The 21,529-nt window shown below is 44.0% G+C and overlaps 1 protein-coding gene across 1 annotated transcript in view; it reads left to right on the top strand.

Annotated features, from left to right (window-relative positions):
* The window catches only part of CPNE2 (copine 2), a 917,381-nt gene that overhangs the window by 458,656 nt on the left and 437,196 nt on the right, over positions 1–21,529 (top strand). Inside the window, exons 4-5 of the mRNA XM_078671428.1 lie at positions 707–781; positions 10,515–10,586. Of these exons, the coding sequence (XP_078527554.1) occupies positions 707–781; positions 10,515–10,586 (147 nt within the window). The remainder of the gene's footprint in view (positions 1–706; positions 782–10,514; positions 10,587–21,529) is intronic.

Here is a 21,529-nt window from a genome sequence, read left to right as displayed (position 1 = left end):
AATTCAAAAGGTCAAGGTCCAGATGACGTGAAGCACTATATAGAACACAAAAATAAATACATATGTCAATAGCCCCTGTGCATGGCCTAGTCGTAAGACGCCATCTAGGGTTGCCTTGCCCTAGAACAAGGGTTGGCTTTTTTTCACATGTTGTATCAAGAATTAAATCTTATTTTTTTTTTCACTTCACTTATAAAAAGGGCTATGAACCTTAACGGAGTGATAACACATTATCAAATGCAGGAAATTTGCCGTAGCAAAAGAAACACATGGCCTGTGCAATAATTTGCACTCAAGTACGCAATTTCTGCAATGGCTGACACATTCACACCATTTCAATACAGACACTGCTGCAAGTGAAGTGGATTTTGCTACATGGGAGGATTAGTGTGTGTTTTTTGCAGCTATGTTCGTGGGATTGAATCTATATGCTCTGTCGTCTGCATTTTGATTGCCATGAAATTGCTTCATTGTTGGCAAGGTTGCAAGCTAATGAAAATATAAATATTAACCTGAAATGTTCAGTCGCTATCCAGCGACTGGTACTAATACATATTTAGATTTGGTGGTACGTTTTTGTAGATAAAAATTTTTTAAAAAGAAAGAAAAAAGGTGTTCATTTTTAAGTTATTTTGGCATGGGATAAGGTATTTGCATTCTTTGTAGATGCTGTTGAGAAAGAAATCTGCTTTTTGCTATTTTCCAGATTGTTTCAAGCAAGAAGATAATGCGACCCCTTATTTTAGCAAATGGCAAGCCAGCAGGAAAGGGAACAATTCAGGTAAGGTCGTTCTTTTCCTTTTCTATATATATATATATATTTTTTTTTTACAAAATATGTCACTTTTCAGCGCTAATTGAACATCAAACTGAGATAAATGGCTGATTAGGCTGCCGATTATCAGCATTTTGTTTGTAGTTAAAGGACAGAGAACTAACATAGCAACAGGTTACTTAGCAACAGTAACCCTGTCTCAACGCAGACCCCTCCTCTACAAAAACATATTGTCAGAACATTCAGGCACATGAAAAGGCTTTTAGTTAAAGTACAATTTACTGCCATAAAAATGCTGGATGTTGTCATTCATAAGAGCTTCCCAGAAGATGACAGAAGAATCCTGGAGGCTAGTGGGGCGGTGTGGGAGTACTGTTCTTATGTGCGTGTATTTGTGAGTGTGTTAGTGTCTCCCCGTGTGTGTGTGTGTGTTTTTACTTTTGTGTATGTGCCCTCACACACTTGTATGTGAAAATGTGAGTGCATTTGTGTATACCAGATATGAGCATTTGTAACGCATGTATTCACCGAAATACATCATTGCGCTAAGACCACCAGACGATGCCTCCAATTGGTCATACTTTGGTAGAAAAGATAGGTTTTCAGAAGATTTTTTTAAATGTGGAGTGATTTTTAGTTAACCGGGTGTGAATGGGCGAGGAATTCCTAAGTTATGGGATAAGGACCAATAATGAACCCTTCCCATGCAATAACACCTGGAGGTACGAAGAACCTAGGGGATGATGAATTCAGGAAGCGGAGGGAGTGGACCAATCAGTCTCTCAGTGAAGAAATTCCCATATATAGAAACAATGGTGAACCAGGAAGCCCCCTAAATTTGTTATGCTTACCTACCGGTAGAATTGAAGCTGCCTACGTGGAACTGAAATTCTCATCTCCAAAGACAGTGGACTAGCCACACAATGAGATTTTAGATTTTTAAGTCTGTTTCCAAAAATGTGCAACTTTGGGGCCAGATGTAGGAGGCCAAATACCGGTCGGTTACGGCCGATTTTGGCCGTTACCGACCGGTATTTGGAGTTTCAGATGTAGGGGCCCTTAAATTTACCGATACGGTATATTTACAGATTCGGTAAATTTACAGATTCTGTAAATTACCGAATCGGTAAATTTACCGAATTGCAAATTTGAGATGTAGGTGGCACTGAAAACAGTGCCACCGGCCATTAAGAATTTGTTATTTACCATGACATACTATGTCATGGTAAATAACGAATTCCTGTGTACATGCACATCTGTGCATGTGCACCTGTGTCATGTGGCACACATACATGCCAAAGGGCATGTATGTGTTCCACATGGCACACAAGCCAGAATCAGGGGTGCAACAGGGTGTCAAAGTGACACCCTGTCCCCCTTGCAAATTCGGTAATTTTACCGAATTGGTATTTACCGATTCGGTAATTGACATTGGTTCCTATAGGCCTCAAGGCCCATAGGAATCAATGGCAATTACCGAATCGGTAAATACCGATTCCGTAATTACCGAATGTTACAGATTCGGTAAATAAAACGGTAAAAATACCTACATGGCATTTACCGATTTGTAAATACCGAATCGGTAAAATTCGGTATTTACGAATCAGTAAATACTAATTACCTACATCGGGCCCTTAGTCCTTTGGCATGATCGAGGCTAGCAGACATGAAAGCACCGGTAAAAGCGTGTTGGTGAGTTGTGATTTTCGAGAGGATGAAGTTGATGGAAGCAGGACACTGCAGAGTTAATTGGGCAATCAGAGCAAGCAAGTCATCAGATTTGTGTGTGTGTGGTATGTGCATGTTCAGGCATGCAAGTGTGTGACCATGGCTGGCTAGTCTTCCGTCTGGGACTAATCTGACCAATAATTTCAGAGACTGCAGAAACTACAACCTTTAGGCAAGCAAACTGGTTTCTAATGAATGTAAATATCTGATTTTAAGATTCTGTGCATAAAGAACAAGGGTCTCCATCCCAATCTACTGACCAGCTCCAGCTGCATGTATGAGAAGCGATCATATTTTAACAACTGTAAATAAATAAAACACCATTCATGGAGTCTAAAAAATGGCTTTATGGAAATAAGGGAGGTGTTCCTTCGCATTCTCCGTGCTTACCACCATGTAACTTGGCCCTCAAACTTTAAAGCCTAAAAAAAACAGAAAGGCCCACCTGCTCCTTGCTTAGACCCCTGCTTTAACTGAAATTTTGAAAGACGCAAGAAGGAGAGGGAGAGATAAAGAGAAAGCAAATTTGAAAAAGAGGGTAAACTGACCATTCAAAAGGGTTCCAGTTGGTTTATCTTTGAAGACCTGCGGCCTTTAGAAGGAATTTAAAATACTGCCACTCCTGGCTTTCACAACATATAAAAATAAAATAAAAATGGAGCGAGAGGCAGAGAAGGGAAATGTGAGAGAGTAGAGACATGCAATGTATGTTGTTACTAAGTGGATTGTGCCTCAAACTATTAGAAAGAAGGAAATGCCTTCCTATATCAATGCTCTTGGTTTCTCCAGCATGCCGAAACAATCAATGCTCTTCAGGGCACTATGTCGGTGTAGAACTCAATTACAAATATCCTGTTGAAAAGTCTAAGTAGGTACATGTCATTTAAGTACCTACGTTTCTTAAAAGTAGTGATGCAGAAAGGTTTATAAGCTTGGAAGCGCTTTGTGAAAAGTTTGACCAAACTAGAACATGGGACAGAGAGAGTGAGAGAGAAATGGACAAAGTTTCAGAGAGAACGACAGAAAGAGATAGAAAAAGAGGACAAAGGAGTATGGAAAAATGCAATGAATTTAGGCACAAGGTAGCTTATGGGTAACTGGCCTTGCTTTGTACAGATTTGATTAAGGCCCCCACCCCAAGAAGTAGTACTTTAATTACAAGCCATAGCACAATGGTAACCCTAAATGTTCAGAGGTCCCCTGATCATAATATTCTGAAGGCTGCCCCCCAGCCCCATATCTTTATGGTAAGGAATTGAGACACTAAGGCATGGCAGCGTTGGAGGAAAAGGGGCCTTTGGAATAATTTCATGGGCATTTTTTGCTCAATTAATCTAGGAACTGTAACGCGCTACTCACCCGTGAGGGTCTCAAGGCGTGGGGGGGGGGTGTCCGTAGATCTATCTAGCCAAAGAGCCAGGTCTTGAGGTTCTACCTGAAGGTGTTCAGGGAGGGAACTCGTCTGATGTCCGCCGGTAGCTTGTTCCAGGTCTTGGCTGCAATGTGGAGGATCTTCCGCCTGGTTGGAGGATCATAGTTTTCTTTTGGGTATGTGGAAGTGGATTCTTTTGTTGAGGTATTAGGGTCCGTTGTTATGTAGGGACCTGTAGGTGTGGGTGAGGATTTTGAAGGTGACTCTTTTCTCCATGGGGAGCCAGTGGAGTCTTCGTAGGTGGTGGATGGTGTGTTCGTGTTGGGGGAGGCCAAGGACGAGTCTGGCGGCGGTGTTCTGTATTGTCTGGAGTTTGCGGAGTAGGGACTTGTTGATGCTGGCATAGAGTGCATTTCCATAGTCCAGCCTGCTGGTGATGAGTCCGTGGGTGACTGCCTTCCTTGACTCGGGGGGGGGGGGGCGGGGGGGGGGAGGATCCACTTAAAGGTCTTGCAGAGTATGCGGAGGGTGTTGAAGCATCTGGAGGTGACGGGATTGAACTGTCAGTTCATGGTGAGTGATGAGTCGAGAATGATGCTGAGGTTTGTGGCGTGGTTTGAGGGGGTAGGAGGGCTTCCTAGGGTGGTCGGCCACCATGTGCTGTCCCATGCTGAAGGGGTGGTGCTGAGGATGAGGACTTCTGTCTTCTCTGCATTGACCTACAGGCAGCTGTTGGTCATCCATTCAGGCAGCTGGTAGTCATCCATTCAACAGCTTAGCGCATAAACCATCATTAAATTGGCCCCCTCATCTGGCCCTCACTCCCATGAATCATCTCTCTGAGATCCGAAGCATCATTGGTGTAGCAAGGGTGGTCCAGGCTCTAATGCTATCAAGGGGAAAAAACAGCCCCACTTAATTTTTGAGTAGTAAAGCAGACAAAATTGGTGCGCAGTGGAACTTTCAGAACACTCACCTTCTCTCTGAGGCCCAAACCAGTTTGTCTCCTTTGCCTGTTCCCCCTCATTCCTTTGGCCAGTACATGAAGGCCTTAAGGAACACTGATGCACCAATGGTGCCTTTGGCCTAGTGTTAGCCAGGAAAAAGGGCCCATATTTTTTTTTTTTTACGTAGCAAAACAGAAAACACTGGGGTGCTTTGGGCCCCTTCTTATGCCTGGAACATGGTGCCACTGAACCTGAAGAACAAATGATAAATGCAGTCCCCACTGTCTCATCGGCATTTTGTGTATAAAAAAAAATACATTTTCCCTTCCTCTTTCACCCATGTCTCTGATCCTTTGAAGGACTAATGGCCCCATTTCTCCGACACTTAGGGGTGTGGGCCTTCTGCTTCTGAATGAGAGACAATCCGCTTCTTCAGCCTCATCTCCCACCCTGTCAACTGCCCTTAACATATGTAAAGGGAGACAGTCTAGGAGCACTGTCGCTTTAGGGCTGCGTAACTGGTGCAGCTGTACCTGGCAACGCTGCATTTAGGAATATTTATGGGGTTGAAGGCACCTGATACAGAGTTCCATGTGTGCCCATCAATTTTTAGGAAGTGATAAAACTGTCCACATGACTCTGGTGATTAATGAACTTTCGGGTGAGATTTGAGTTTTGTCCAGTGGAAGTTTTGACTCATCATGAAGTGGCATGGAGGGTTAATGTGCCTGCTGCAAAGCATGCACAACATGCTGATCGCAGAATTGTATTCTAGATATTTGCAGTTCCTAAGTTACATTCTTCTCATTTAGTAAAGTGAGCTATTGACTAGGATTACAGTGCTGCATGCAACTTGCAAGGCATAGGTTTAGAACCTTATGTTTTTCCCCCGTTTCTTGTCATCCTAAGCTTGCCAAAAGGTTTTTTTTTGTGTGAAAATTAACTCTTTATCAGTAAAGCCAACTCCGACCACTGTGTTACATTTTGAACCCTGAGCTTTTGCTCCTCCAGATCAACACTCTTAAAATATACTGCCTATCAATGGGACTCTTACCCCTTATAGTCCTCGTTTCCTATGTACCATTTCCTATACACTGAGTTACACACTTATATAATCAGTTTTCTCTGCATAATGTGTGTGATTGTGCTCTGACACCAGACATTGGTATGAGTAGCATTACAAAAGAAATTAAATTCATGATAGAGTGGGGCTATGGAGAAGAGGAAGGTGGCCCTTTGAGATTAGTAGTGAGAATCGGAGGAGGGGGGGACATTTTGGGGGACGCCAAAAAAGGTTATCCCACCTGGCAGCACCAGTGATAAAGCTATCCCTGTCTAGAAGTGCACAGAATTAGCAAGGCGCACTTCCTAGCCATATTTATTTACAAACATCGGCAGACCACTTCTTCTCTAGACCTTGGTCCCAACTGCATGCTGAGACATTTGTGCCCTCTTGAAAATGCAATCACGGCCCGCCAGGGGGGCACACACTTCAGTCCGATGAAGTCTGTTGCCTAAAATCAGGGTCACTAAAATTATGCAACAGAGGTCGACTAAATTAGGTGGCAGTGCTGGGTAAATTATGTGGAAGGAAAAGGCAAACTAAACAGCATTTTGTGATTGTATTACTTAATTGATGTATCCATTTTTACACGTTAACACTGAGCAAGAGTTTCACCTCATTAGTGCCACTATAGCACCCAAATACTTCAATAAGCAACTAAAAGGTGACCAGTCAACCTTTGCGAATAGCTTTCCACTGCGATGCAGCATATGTTGCTTGTTTCCGTTTGAGCTAAAATACAAATATTATTTGTCAATATCTGCACCTTTTGCAGCAGATGGTGGATTAGAGGACAGATGTGGCAAACTGATACTAATGCAAAAACTCATAATTCCATTGGCCTTGCCTAAAATATCACACATGATGGGTATAGCACCTTCTGGGTTCAATGTACTAAGAATTTCAAAAAAAAAAATTAAAATGTTTACCTATAGAGCACCCATCTGAATTCAAAGCTGTTTAAATTATATGTAAGTACCTGCAAAGCGATAATGTGAACCCTGGTAGCACTTTGTTAGGCAACATTTATTTTTTTCATCAAAGATTCTTCAATTTTATAGGCTTAACCATTTTAAAGTGAATGTTTTTACTTATGAGCCTGTTCACTAAGTTTTTTAAACTCAGACTTACAACTAGTAAAAGCAGTAATGAATAGAAATATGCATTATTCATGATTCAGAGAGCTTAAAAGATGTGTACTATAGGCCATCTGTGAGACTTACATTTGAATAGGGAGACCACTTTTTTTAAGTTAGACACACACACATTCAAGTGTAGATTTCAGTTTTAAAAAGTGAAAGCACTCTTGGATGGAACAGGGAAATAAAATACTAATTTCTTTACTGCCCACAAATTGGTACGACATTTGGTGCTCACAAAACATGTAGGAATGCAACTCTCTGCCCAAGCTACTGTGAGCATCTAGTTGCCTGCAATGGACAATCCCTCTGATCAAACCTACAGTTGGAGTTCACCTGGGTGGGAGTGGGTCATCGCTTGTGAAGTTGTGATGCCTTCCCTATTATTGCTTAATCTATATTCAGGTAAGACAACTATGGAGTGAAGTAAACTAGCTAAGTTAGTAAGTAACTAACTTCTAATTCAAGTAATCATGTATCTAGGTTGTTGTAGACAATATAGGTCATGGCAGGATCCTCTGTAATGGACAAGATAATTAGAGAGGTATAACTGCCTATAACTAAGCGGTATCATCCACTCCTACAAGCAGATAAACAGGTTGCATAAAAACTAAAGTCAACAGTGCAAAGTGAAAGTAAAACACAAAAAAACGACTTCAAACATACATTTCGATGAATTAGAATAATTTACCCCTTTTTTTTTTTTTTACAAACAAAGGCATCCTCTCCACCCACAACAGGTCTACCCATCTCCCCAAACAAATTGACCCAACCACCAATGTCCAAAAATGTCCAACGAATACAAAACAGTGTCTCCACTCCCTTCCCACCCTCTCCATCCACAACTAGTCCCTTCCATCAAAACATTTTTTTTAAAGTACTAGAAGAGGGCATTGTCTATTTGTCCTCGGAGCAGGTCCAGGTTCTTCTCCATCCTGACGAGCCAGCACTCCATAGCGTTCAGCCGCTCCAGGACCTCTCGTAATAAGACCCCACGTCTTGAAAATATATGCAACGTTATGTAATATTGTTTTCTAGTATTAAGCTGGTGCCCTACCATTAAGGAGGTTTTAGAACAAAATTGAATCCTTACTCAAGGAATTGTGCATTTGAAGTATATAAAGCTTCATCAGATAATTTAGGATAAACATTGTTTGAATAAATTAGGATACTTCCTTTTTAGTTCTCATGAAATTAGGTGAATTTGAATCTGTATAAAGTTCTGAAAAACAAATTCGAAATTTTCCATTGATAGTATACAGAATAATTTGAAACATAATTTTCTATTGTTTCATTTAAATTTTGAAAATAGGTGGCCGCTTTTTCATGTAAGTTTCTAAACAGGAGTGCAAGCTGCTTTTAATGCTGTTTATAAATGTTCACCAGAAAAGCTGAGTACGGTACATTTGTGTTTCGCCTATTTTGCTGATAAGATAAAAAAAAGCTCATCTTGGTCCCAATATTGTATTTCTAGAACTTGCAGGTTCTATATCAGACATACATTTTCTTTGCAGTGGTCTGCTGTATAGTGTAGGCCCTGAATCAGAAAGGCAAGAAATCATGATTTCAGGGAGTGTTAGCGCAACATTGAGTGCACAGTTCCTATCTTGAAAAATGTCTAGTTAGGGTTTCAAATCGGATTCAGCTATCCTTTCAGGAATACATATTTGTCTCTATACACCTGATTATGTTTGTGTCTATGGGTAAGGTAATTAGTCTAATTAAATAGTTACAGATGCATAATCTGATGAATTCCAAGCACTGATGAGGCACTCTGCAGTATCTTGAGTCTTTTTACCTATTCCTAAGTGCACAATAGCATTCCCTGCATTGCATGCTTCTACCTGTGATCTATAGGGTTACTTGCATTCCCTTCTGGGGTGGCCTCTCTTGACAGTCCATTGTTCCCATGAACATTAGAGTCAATATTGATTTGCATAGGCTGGGCTTCTGTCTTCAGTAGCGCAGTGGGCAAAAACGAGGGGCTGGGATGACTGACAGTGGTTCAGACTAATGGCAAGCAGTCCTCCCAGTCTCCCTCGACCTTGGGTATGCCAATAAGCACAATTTAGCACGACATTTTCCCCTTTTAGTCTCCAGTCTTTTTTTAGCAAATCCTGCTCTGTCTTAGACCCCTTCAACTTCAAACAGTTGGTACTGTTGACATCAGCTCTTTGTCACCCATTCCTGCTCACCTTCTTGCAAAAGTAGAAAAAGTAACTTGAATTTCATTCAACTGCCAGTTTTTCACAACGCGGTAGAAACAACAGTATCCCATTGGCCTCTAGTGCTGTAATAATGCAGCTTCAAGTATCCCTGCTAGCTTCTTGCCTCCCCCGCTCAAATCATGAATTTCATTTAGGTGTCACGAGGTGTCGCAGCTGCGACCCCTGTCTTGCCCCTTTCAACCCCAGGCACTGCATGTGCGACCCCTGGTCTCAGAGGCAGCAAACTCAGGGACAGCTCGTCTTTATGGACATCGGTTAGGTCCAATCTCTTTGCTTTTTGTCAAATTGTTTTTTATTACACTAATAGTGAATAACAATATAATATTCACTAATAGTGTAATATAAAATGGGGTACAATTAGCTGGAATATGACCCTCCTTGGCAGCGGAGATAAGTAAAAAAAAATGTGTTTGAATGTGTTTGAGTACAGTGAGAGTGTGGTTAGGTGAGAGAGTGTGTCTTTGTGTAAACATGTGTGTGGGTGAATGTAAAGGTCAAATGGCATGTGATGTCACTTCGGCTACTCCTGGCCTTTTGGTGAATGACATTCATGGTCAGAATTTCAAGAAGAACACTTCCCGTCTCACTCCAAGGTGCCAAATGCTACCACTCTGGTCAACTTTGTTGCACCAAGACATCACTATGACACTTAGAAGAAGAGGCGGCTTATATGAAACTCCACCGCTAGAGCCTATGTACATTTAAGTGCCTGGACAAACCAACTCTTGTTAACAGCTTTACTTCCTTTAGTGCTGTGCTAGTTTAGTATGAGTTTCCATGCTGTAAATGTTTTCATATAAAATGTGTTTTCATTTACATGCATGTCATATTTCAGCCTCATTATATCCCCTGTTGAATTCCCTACACAAATTTGTCAGGGTTGTGCACTGCCTCCAGGTCTATTACAGTCTATTTGTAATTACATTATCACACAGCATATTTTTCAGTGAAGCTACAAGAGGTGATTCAGCATAGATTGTTTCTTTTATTCACTCAGGATTTGTGGTGTGAACTAAGCTACGAAACTTGAAATATCACCTGTGCTATACCTTTAGAAATGTTTACAATGTAGAAAAAGCAAAACCTTGTCAACGTCCTGTTCGAGGCAGGCACATTTGATGTAAAACATACTGCACGCAGGGCTGCTGTAGTGCTACCAAATTGCATTATTTTAATTCAGTTTTCCTGACCTAGCCATCTGCTATGAAGCTTCATTGCGTTGGTGACATTAAATTGTTTGGGTTCTCGTTTTCTTTCTTCAGATAACGGCGCAGGAGCTGTCAGATAACAGAGTAATAACCCTAAGCATGGCTGGTCGAAAACTGGATAAAAAGGTCAGTTGTCAGTTTATTTCCTGCACGCCATTGAGTGGTTCCGAGAATGTCGTGTCAGTGTACCTTTAACAACAGGCAGAAGGTTCTGCTTCAGGGACACCGTGGCCCTGATTACAAGGTGCTCGGACTGGGGTGAGGTATTTACCGTCACCCTGAGGTATGTTCTGAGTAAGGTAAATACCTCCTCTCCCAGGTTTTGTATTTGGATATATGGTATAACGTGTTGCATTTATATTTAAAGCACCATGTTCTGCATGTTTTACATGTTTTTCTTTGCTTTTTCCGATATAAAGGATAGGAATAACGTGCTAAAATGTGTCCGGGGAACCAATGTGGAGAGGTTGATAATGATCGCACAGAATCCGGGCCTAAAGTGCCAACATTGCTTTTTGATCAATTCTTGAAAAATAAAAATAATGTAAGGTAGTGTTCAGCTGCAAAAGATTGAAGTTTAGAATGGGAAAAAATACCCAATTTCCAAAGCAATTGGTCCCCTCCCATCACTCCTATAGACATCATGTTGATTCTTTGTAGGTGGGCTGTCCGTCAAGTCCATGGCATTTGGTGGAAGGTTACATTCCACAATGTGTGATGGTGCCTCAAGTAATCCTTTGGCTGGACTGCAGCTGTGACATGACGTAGCCTGCAAGCGCGTGATACCCACTCGCTCCCTCCCCCCCTACCCGTAGTGTGTGTCAGCCCGGCTGAGACATCTTCTTCGGGCTGGTGACCCTCTAATTGCAGCCGCACCCGAGTACTTCACAGGTCTTTAAAATACCATTTACTTGTTAATGAGGCTTTTGTTGTGTTTTTAACCCTTCTTGGAGCCCCCCTGAAATGTTTTTCAGCCCCCCCCCCCCCCGAAATTTGGCTCTAGTTGCCAGCCTGGTAGCCTGTAATTCAGAGTTAAAACAGTCCATGATTGTAGGCTCCTATTAATAACAAAAAATGCATCTAGATCTCCAGACAACTATAAACTAACAATAAATTCAATGAAGGCTCACCAGAAACGTTTTAATCTGTGTAAGAAGTGCATCTGTTAGATCATTTTGTTTCCTATGTACATAAAACAGATCAAACCTTACTTTTTTATCTGAGTATCGTTAGAGACAAATTAATTGAATAAGAATGAAACCAATATAACCGTAATGGACATAAAGAAGACCAAATTTAGATGCGCCATATTTGTTTACAAGTGCATGAAATCAATCTGTCCCTCTAAGAGTGCAGGAAAAGGCCAGTCAATAAGAGTCCATTTTGCTATTTTTAGATGCAAGCAGCTATCCCTGTGCGACTTAAGTCTCTGTCAGCCTTTGAATAGACGCCTCAGAAATATGCTTGGACAAGTATACTGTTGTAATTGAAATCCAGTTTGTGTTCTTCTCTGTATTTTGTTTTACTGACACGACAAAATTGATTCATGTTTTTTTTTTGTATTAGAACCAGATTGCTGATGATTCAGCCTCCCTTAAAGACACTGTGCTAGTCACCTTTGTATGTGCATTTGTTGTCCTCGTCGCCAGTGTTGTAGTACGATATTCCTAAATAAATACTGCACACAGATGAAGGGGAATACGTTTTTAATTCCTGACACTACCTCAATTCGCCTCAACTGACCAGCGTAACTGTCAAATAGAACCTTCCATATTGGCATATTCCATAATATCGGAGGACGGGCCAACAAGGGACAAGCCAACAAAACCGTAGCTGGAAAATAAAAACTAAACCAATATAGAAGATACATTTTATGGATAGGGATAAAAACTAATAAATAGAAGAAATAATATTAATAAGATCCAACAACTTGGCTGTTTGATAACGTGTGGCTGGATTTTCAGCATTTCTGTTCAGAAAATAAAGAGGTGGGCACACGCATGCTTTCTTTTAAAATACAATGAAAACATTGCCATTTATGTTGTTAATGCTACGTCCACTTGTAACGCGCACAGCTACTCATGAGTGTCGCGGCGCGATGCCACTGAGGTAATGAGAAGGAATGTTTAGGCAAACAAATGAGTCTTAAGTTTCCTTTTAAACAACACAGGATCCTGGATGGAACGTAGGTTCAGGGGGAGAGCATTCCAGGCAACACTGGCCTTCACAGCAAAAGTGCTGCCCCCTAGCCTCTGAAGCTTGAAGCATGGGACCCGGGCAAGGCGAAGGGACATGGATTGATGAGCTTGCGAAGGGACATAGAAAGAAAAGCGTCTCTGAAGATAGAGAGGGCCACATCCATGGAGAGCCCGATGGGCCAGGACCAGAGATTTGAATTTGACTCTGTCCGCCACGGGGAACCAGTGGAGGGAACGCAAATGATGAGGCATGCTGTCCCTCACCAAAATGCCCAATAGCAGTCTAGCCTCTGTATTCTGAACCACTTGTAGTTTTTTCAGCAGGTAGCCCAGCAAAGAGGGCACTGGCGTAGTCCAACGTGACAAAATCAGAGCACAAGTCACTTTCTTTCATCGCTTGTGGAAGAAGCAGGAAGAAGTTCCCGAGAGTCTTAAGGAGGCCCAAGAAGCACCCGGCCAATTTCTTAATATCAGTTGAGAAAGAGAGACTCTCATCGAACCATATCCCAAGATTCTTTGCGGGCTTGCCCGTGGAAGATGGCAGAGGAAAATCAGGTGGCCACAGTAGCTCTACGAAATTGGAGGGGAATTTGCCAAATACCAGAATCTCTGACTTCTGTTCATTACATTTCAACTGTGCGTCCGCTAACCAATTAAAAGTGGTGCAAGGCATTGTTGCGCCACTAGGAGAGAGTCTGTTGCTTTATCCCAAGTGAAGAGCAATTGGGTGTCATCCGCATAGGCCATCACCTCAGCCCCACGCTCCTCTGCCAAATATATCAATGGAGTGACATAGATATTGAAGAGGAGCGGGCTAAGGGCGGAGCCCTGCGGGACACTAGTAGTGATCAACTGAGAGGAGGAGGAGCAAGGGAAAATCCAGATCTGCTCAACACGGTCCTCCAAAAAAGACCTTACCCGGCCTCAGACAGCCCCTATCACACCGATCCCTGCTAGTCGGGCCAGCAGAAGATCGTGCAGGACCGCGTCGAACGGCGCGGAGCGATGCAGCAAAATGAATGCCGCTCTCCCGCCTGCGTCTAGACACTCCTGAATAGCCTCCGTCACCTCTACTAAGAAAATCTGACCGCCCTAGAGACAATGGCATCACCACAGGTCTATATAAATAGTCCCGCTGGGCTCGGGGGCCTATAGATCACGGAAGCTCCCAAGGTAAAGTGGGCTGAAAAGCGGATGTTAAAATCGAGAACCTCACAGCCGCCCCAAGCCATGGTACCCCCCAATCGAATATCCCATTTGTTTTTATAGACCACAGCCACGCCACCCCCTCAGCCCCCCAGGCGGTCCGCGCTAGAGATCTAATAGCCCACTGGGATGGCCAGCGAGACAATGGGATCAGAAGAGGGATCAAGCAATGTCTCCGTAAGAAACAGCATATCAAGGGAGTTGTCTTCCAAGAGGTCAAAAACATCCACATAGTGTTTCCTGAGTGAGCTGGCATTGATCAGGGCAGCCTGAATAGAAAAAATCCTTAGCCTGCTTATCAGGCAGACTAACCGTATTAGCCAGGGGATCAGACCCCGGCTCCATTTTGAAGCCACAAGCTGAGCAAGCAACAAGCGGAACTTCCGCCACGTCCCAATTATAAAAATGGCAAGGTGTAGTAGCATCCAAATCAGGTAGTGTATTTCCCGCTGTATGTGCTTTTCTATATTTTGATCTGTATGTCTTTGCAGTTCACCACTTGCAATGCAAACATCATCTGCTGATGCCTTTTCATAACATTGTTTTGAGGGCACAGCTTTGATCTTATAAAGCAGTCTGTTCAGGAGAGGGGGACCACTTCCACAGTGCTGTGGCCTAACATGTTGTTTCACTATTCGATTTTCTTTCTAGTACAGCTGGTGACAACAAACACAAAGTTGTCCAGCTATTAACAAACTAACTGCCTCAAACAAAAACCCAGACATAATGGCTTCATCAATACTTGCATTATTCTTGGCGGCAGAGAAGGTTGAGGGTGGGTAAAAAAAAACAATAGGAGACATGGGAGGTTAGGGGTTATTCTGCAGGGGGGCACCCAAACGTGAGAAGCGGAAGGCTAATTACTCAGAGGGGTTTTAGCTGAATTTCAAAGGCAGGCAGCAGAGGCCTTTAACACCTCTGCTCCTGCTGGCTTGTTGATCACCCTCTCTTTACTGGCTCAGTGGCAGCACAGAGCCAGTAATGAGAGGGTGTACAGCAGTTTTTTCAAACATATTTTGCAGGCACTTTTGTAAAAATCATGGCATTTTTTTCAAATGTGCCTATTTCGCGATTTTTTTGCAAATCGCAAAATCCTCAGGGGGTCTGACTGACATGAAAATAATGTGAGCAGCGGGTGCAGGCTTGGTATTTAGTGGTGCAACATGTTTTCAAGGGTGCCTGCATAGGAAGACTGCGTGTATGTAACATGGGAACAGAATATTTTATAATTTAATTTATATGGAAAGAGTTTTGGAGTCATTTTTAAACTCACAAAAGACGTTTTCAAGTACAGGGATTTGCCGTTTTGTTTCCCTTTATTGGAAATTTCTTACTTGAGCAACATAGCCATTTACTGCATTGCTTTATTTATTCATGGCAATATGTATCTTAAAAGATTTGAAAAGTAAGTGCATGGTTATAGTGTGTGTGTGTGTTTGTGCATGTATGTGTGCGCGTGCGTGCACGCCCGCCCGTCTGAACAAACCCTTTCCTTGTCCAGTCCTTACACTAATGAAGAGGTTTGTGCCCCTCTGAATTAAGACACCATGTTAACTCTGTAACACAATATTTTTCCTCCATCGCCATCTTAGGCTCTCTCCTTCACCTGGGCAGACTTTTATTGTGTGCCATCCCCAATATTTTGAAACCTTTTCCTGATAGGTCACTGCTTTGTCTTTGTTCAGCCAGAGAACTTTTCAAAACAGTCACTGCTAGATCAAAATTTGGTGAAAGCAAAGAATTTACCCCAATACAGATTTTGGTGATAAACTAGCAGATTTTTGCTACAACAAAGTAAACAAGCATTTGCAATGCAATAGGTCTCGCATTAGGAAAGTTTGAGCTATTGGTCTTGTAAATGACATTTTTTTTATTTATGTGTTGGTTTTGAAAATGGCTAAATTAATAGCTTTGTCATTTACAATGCCAATAGTTATAACTTTCGCAAATGTAACACCTATAGCATTTGTAATGCAACATATGTTGTATTTACGTGACTTAGATGTATTGATAATAAAAAAACAATGGCTTAATTTTTTTAAATAATTAATACTTAAATAAAAGTGATTGTAATTTATAATGGCAATAGCTTAAACTTTTGTAAATAACTTTTGTGAAGATTATGTTCAGTGTATTTTATTGTGACGAAAATCCAAGAACAGAAGTGAAATATTAACATCTTTTGGTGACATTTGTGATAAAGCTGGATACATTGAGAGAACATATTTGAAACAGTTGTTGTTGAATGGTTGCGCAGATTGATGCTGGGGTGGCGCGGAGTGATGCTGTGGTGGTGCTGGGGTGGTGCTGGGGTGGTGCTGAGTGATGCTGGGATGGTGCTGGGTGGTGCTGGGGTGGTGCTGGGGTGGTGCTGGGGTGGTGCTGGGGTGGTGCTGGGGTGGTGCTGAGTGGTGCTGGGGTGGTGCTGGGGTGGTGCTGGGGTGGTGCTGGGGTGGTGCTGGGGTGGTGCTGGGGTGGTGCTGGGGTGGTGCTGGGGTGGTGCTGGGGTGGTGCTGGGGTGGTGCTGAGTGATGCTGAGTGATGCTGGGGTGGTGCTGAGTGATGCTGGGGTGGTGCTGTGGTGGTGCTGAGTGATGCTGTGGTGGTTCTGAGTGGTGCTGTGGTGGTGCTGAGTGATGCTGTGGTGGTTCTGAGTGGTGCTGTGGTGGTGCTGTGGTGGTGCTGAGTGATGCTGGGATGGTGCTGGGGTGGTGCTGGGGTGGTGCTGAGTGATGCTGGGATGGTGCTGGGGTGGTGCTGGGGTGGTGCTGGGGTGGTGCTGAGTGGTGCTGGGGTGGTGCTGGGGTGGTGCTGGGGTGGTGCTGAGTGATGCTGTGGTGGTTCTGAGTGGTGCTGTGGTGGTGCTGTGGTGGTGCTGGGTGGTGCTGGGTGGTGCTGGGTGGTGCTGTGGTGGTGCTGATTGGTGCTGAGGTGGTGCTGATTGGTGCTGGGGTGGTGCTGAGTGGTGCTGGGGTGGTGCTGGTGTGGTGCTGGTGTGTTGCTGGGGTGGTGCTGAGTGATGCTGAGTGATGCTGAGTGATGCTGAGTGATGCTGAGTGATGCTGGGGTGGTGCTGAGTGATGCTGGGGTGGTGCTGAGTGATGCTGAGTGGTGCTGAGTGGTGCTGAGTGGTGCTGAGTGGTGCCGAGTGGTGCCGAGTGGTGCTGAGTGGTGCTGAGTGGTGCTGAGTGGTGCTGTGGTGGCGCTGAGTGGTGCTGTGGTGGCGCTGAGTGGTGCTGAGGTGGCGCTGAGTGGTGCTGAGGTGGCGCTGAGGTGGCGCTGAGTGGTGCTTTGGTGGCGCTGAGTGATGCTTTGGTGGCGCTGAGTGATGCTTTGGTGGCGCTGAGTGATGCTTTGGTGGCGCTGAGTGATGCTTTGGTGGTGCTGAGTGGTGCTGTGGAGGTGCCGAGTGGTGCTGTGGTGGTGCCAAGTGATAATGTGGTGGTGCTGAGTGATGCTGTGGTGGTGCTGAGTGCTGCTGTGGTGGTGCTGTTGTGCTGCTGTGGTGGTGCTGAGTGGTGCTGTGGTGGTGCTGAATGATGCTGGGGTGGCGCTGAGTGATAATGGGGTGGTGCTGAGTGATAATGGGGTGGCGCTGAGTGATAATGGGGTGGTGCTGAGTGGTGCTGTGGTGGTGCTGAGTGGTGCTGTGGTGATAATGTGGTGGTGCTGAGTGATAATGTGGTGGTGCTGAGTGATAATGTGGTGGTGCTGAGTGATAATGTGGTGGTGCTGGGTGATAATGTGGTGGTGCTGAGTGATAATGTGGTGGTGCTGGGTGATGCTGGGGTAGCGCCGAGTGATGCTGGGGTAGCGCCGAGTGATGCTGGGGTAGCGCTGAGTGATGATGTGGCGATGCAGAGGGTAGAAAGGCACAAAAAGCGAGTCTAACAGAGGGCAGAAGGGCAGAAAAACAAGGGAAAAACGAGTCTACCAAAGGGCAAAAGGGCCCAAAAAAACGAGTCTAACAGGGGGCAGAAGGGCAGAAAAAAAAGGGAAAAACTAGTCTAACAGAGGGCAGATGGGCACAAAAACCAGTCTAACAGGGGGCAGAAAGGCACAAAAAAACGAGTCTAACAGAGGGCAGAGCTCGGAGAGCCAAGTACCATCTGCAGTCTATGGCCCTGCGTACAGCTATTCTGCAACAAACAGGTGGCTTTTAGGAGGCTATGGGTGCTATGTGGGGTGTTTGGGGCGTTAGACCAGGGATGTCCGAGATTGAAGACTGTACTGTGTCAATTCCGGGACCCTTGGCATTCTGGGCAACCTTTAACCGGCTCTCGTGTAGCTTCTTGAAAGCCAAATAGGAAGTACAGAAAGAATGTACTTTCTCGTCTGAGTTCCTTGAAATCTGCTGGCCAAGCACTTCATTTTACATCAGGCCACTTCCTCGCTCTGTCAGTGTGTTCCTGTCTCCCAGCAGCTCTGTTCACGCACTTCGGAGCACACTTGGGTATGAGAGCTGCGGCACCTTCCCTCCCAGTTCTGCCCGTGGGACCCGAGACAGGTGGCCAGCAGCATCTTTAATATAAGAAAGGACATTCACACCACACTGGGGCTAATGCCAGCTTCTTTTCCTTCTGACGATATTTAATTAAAAAAGCCTGAGAAAGTAAAGAAAAATAAACAAGTAATTCAAGCGCAGCCGCATTTTACAGTGGAAGTTCTGAAGCTGCCTGTTTGTGAGGTCACTCTACGTTTCAGCTGCTGGAAACTTACAACAATTTAACTGACCTGAGCATATCTGTTGAGTGGGCGACTCCACTTAGCACCTCCACAATCTATGTTTAATGTGTCTTTTAAGTAGTGTGTGCATGCGCTCTGCTGCAGTGTTAGCACTGCCGTAGGTAAAATAAACAAATAAGAAAAGTGCGGGAGGAGCATAACAAGGCATAGGAAGGCGAAAGGCATGCCTCATTCAACTGTAAGGAGCATGAGACTCCCCCACACTCATCATTACAAAGGCACTATGTAGTAAGGACAGGACAGTGTTGCTGTGTTAGCGAGCATGGGAAGTGAAGTGAAGTGCTCCCAACTGAATTTAAAAAGAACAAGCATGGTGAGAGAAGAGAGAACTGTGGAGCTGGGGACCAGTGTTCGAGCCTTGGCGATGGCTCAACATCTGTAATTATTAGCAGATCTGGCACTTTTTTAATTAAAAATAAATAAATAAACAACATCTCGGAAGGAGTGGGATAAAGATAAAATGAGTTAGTTAAAAAAACATGTGACGGAAGTGACCGGCTGTTTGGAAAGTGAAAGCGCAAATCACATGCTGAATGTTGCAGAAAAGCATGTTGTGACAGCAATAGGAACAAGTAGATAAAAGAGCCTGGGGGGGAGCGAGCGAGGGAAGGTAAAGCATATGCGGAGTAGATAAAGAATGTTGTAGGGGGGGGGGGAGAGAAATGCGAGACACGGCCTGGCAGCCGTGAAAAGTGCAAAGGCGGGGGAGTGGATCCCTTTGAAGTGAAGCTCTCGGAGGCAGGCGGCTCGGGAGCAAATGGTAAGCGCGTTCACGAGCACATGCACTCGATGTAATCCGCCTGGTGGTTTCAGAGCTTGTTTTGCCCTCAATACTCTCGTCCTATTTTCGCTTGCGCGATTAATAGGACGAGCCCTAAAATGTAGTTCCCTAAATGTGAGCAGGGGAAGAATACAAGTCAACCAACCATAAGGGTCACAAAAAGGCTATGCTCCAAAGGAGGGATAAACAGAGGAATGGGAAAGCAAGCCATCAAATAACAAGAAAGCAAATGAGTGACAATAAGGCCATCCAATGTTAACCAAGGGTCCTGTTCTAAGCCCACTCTAAGTTTTTGCACTGTCTAGTAGTTGACTAAATAAATAATCACAAGCATTGCCAAGGAAGCCAAAACCTCAGGTCTTAGCATGCATACAATTAGTTGTAACTGTTATTCCCAATGTGAAAAGCCCCCCACTTGAATAAGAATAAAAAATATATATAACTAAAGGAGTGGCCCAGCAGCAGAGGTACACCAGCCCCGACGCTGAAATGCACTCCTTGTCAGGTGGCCGAGCACAAGTAATCAGGCAAAATGCCGTCCCTCGCAGTGCTGGACAGTCAGTGGATGATGTGGCCTGACTCACTGCCTCATGCTGTATGCTATGGTGGGGGGAAGGAAATTGTGACTAACACCTGAACGGACCAACTGTTAAAGACAGTTGACCTAAAGTATTTGTATTTATGTATATATTTATTACGAATTTTCTAGAGAACAAGAAGCGGCGAGGCAAAGTGGTCTCTAGACGAGACCTAAAACAAGCGTTGGCAAAGCGGATAGGTCTGTCAATGCGTATTTTATTTTCAAAACTGTTACTGGGAAGCTGCTGGAGCCTCGTCAATGTAAGAAAAAATGGCTGAGGTGTATAATATTATTTTTGTCTCTACAAGCACTTAGTGCAATAGTACTCCACAGCACTGAAAGGAACTACTTTGTGGGCAGATGTGCCCTCTGTGAAGGGGTCAATCACAGTAAAGTTAGCAATGGCTGCAGTGGGCTGCCCAGTTGTCTCATGCTGTAGTGGGTGTAAGGAAAATGCGAGCATTAACATAACAGACCAATGGATGAAACGGTCTGGCTGCACTCGAGACCTAAATTAAGCACTCAAGGATCTCCCACGTGGAAGGAAAGTAGAATAGGAGAAATGCACAGGAGAAGAGGAGCAGGAGTGAGAAGATATAAATGCACAATATAACAATGAAAAAAACATGCCCCAAGAATCAGCACTGTGCTCGGAAAGAAAAGAAAAGCAGTACAGTATACAGTGCTTCAATCCTTCAGGAAGCGTCACCTAAAAAAAGCTCTTCCCGACAGCGTCAAGGAGGCTGTGAAGAAGGAAGTAAACGATGCCTTGCTCAGAGGCAGAACATGCCACTCCACCCCCTGCTGAAGCCATTCTTCCCTCCTCAAAAGGACTAGAACACCAACAAAGAAATAATGAGGACAAGTCAAGGGGGCAACTAATGCACGCTGAAGCACAGTGCAGCGATGGGAATAAAGTACCTCCTCACAGAACACAAGGGGTGCAAAATCAGTATCGAAGAACTGCACAGTTACACGAAGAAAACTGACGTCAACCCTCAATAACATACACAGGCGCGCCCTCACAAACCAAGTACGGCCAGGAAATTATTAACATTTGCATAACTAATAAGGAATTGAACATGCAACAATACATAACTACTTTAGTGCACCGCACTGAAATAGCCTCGCATTTAATTACATCCATGGATTTTTCCCACAACTGTGTACCCCAAAGCTGCAGTAATTCTCATACCAACATTATATTACTTAGGTGCTATGTAGTGTTTGAAGATAGCTGCTGCCTGCAGGATTTCAAAGCCTTTAGAAAACTTTTGCACCCAATACAATAAAGTGAGCAAATCTGGTGTGTGTTGATGTATGTGTGTTGATGTAGGTTTGTTGTCTGCATGCTTGTATGTTTGAGTCCCGAGTGCCTGAATGTGCATGGCGGTGTGCGCAGGGATGAAAAGCAAAGGGTCTGGGACTCATGGGTGCATAGGTCTCACTGCATGCAGGACTGTGAGTACATAGGACCAGACAATGCATTATGAGGACTCCATCCTATTAGAAGAGATTCTGGAATATAGTTTGACCCACCACAGAATCAGTGAGCAAG

This window comes from Lissotriton helveticus, chromosome 12, assembly GCF_964261635.1.
Source record: "Lissotriton helveticus chromosome 12, aLisHel1.1, whole genome shotgun sequence".
NCBI classification, from domain to species: Eukaryota; Metazoa; Chordata; class Amphibia; order Caudata; family Salamandridae; genus Lissotriton; species Lissotriton helveticus.
Note: the sequence above shows the minus strand (reverse complement) of the source record. Positions and strands in the feature narration are given on the sequence as shown.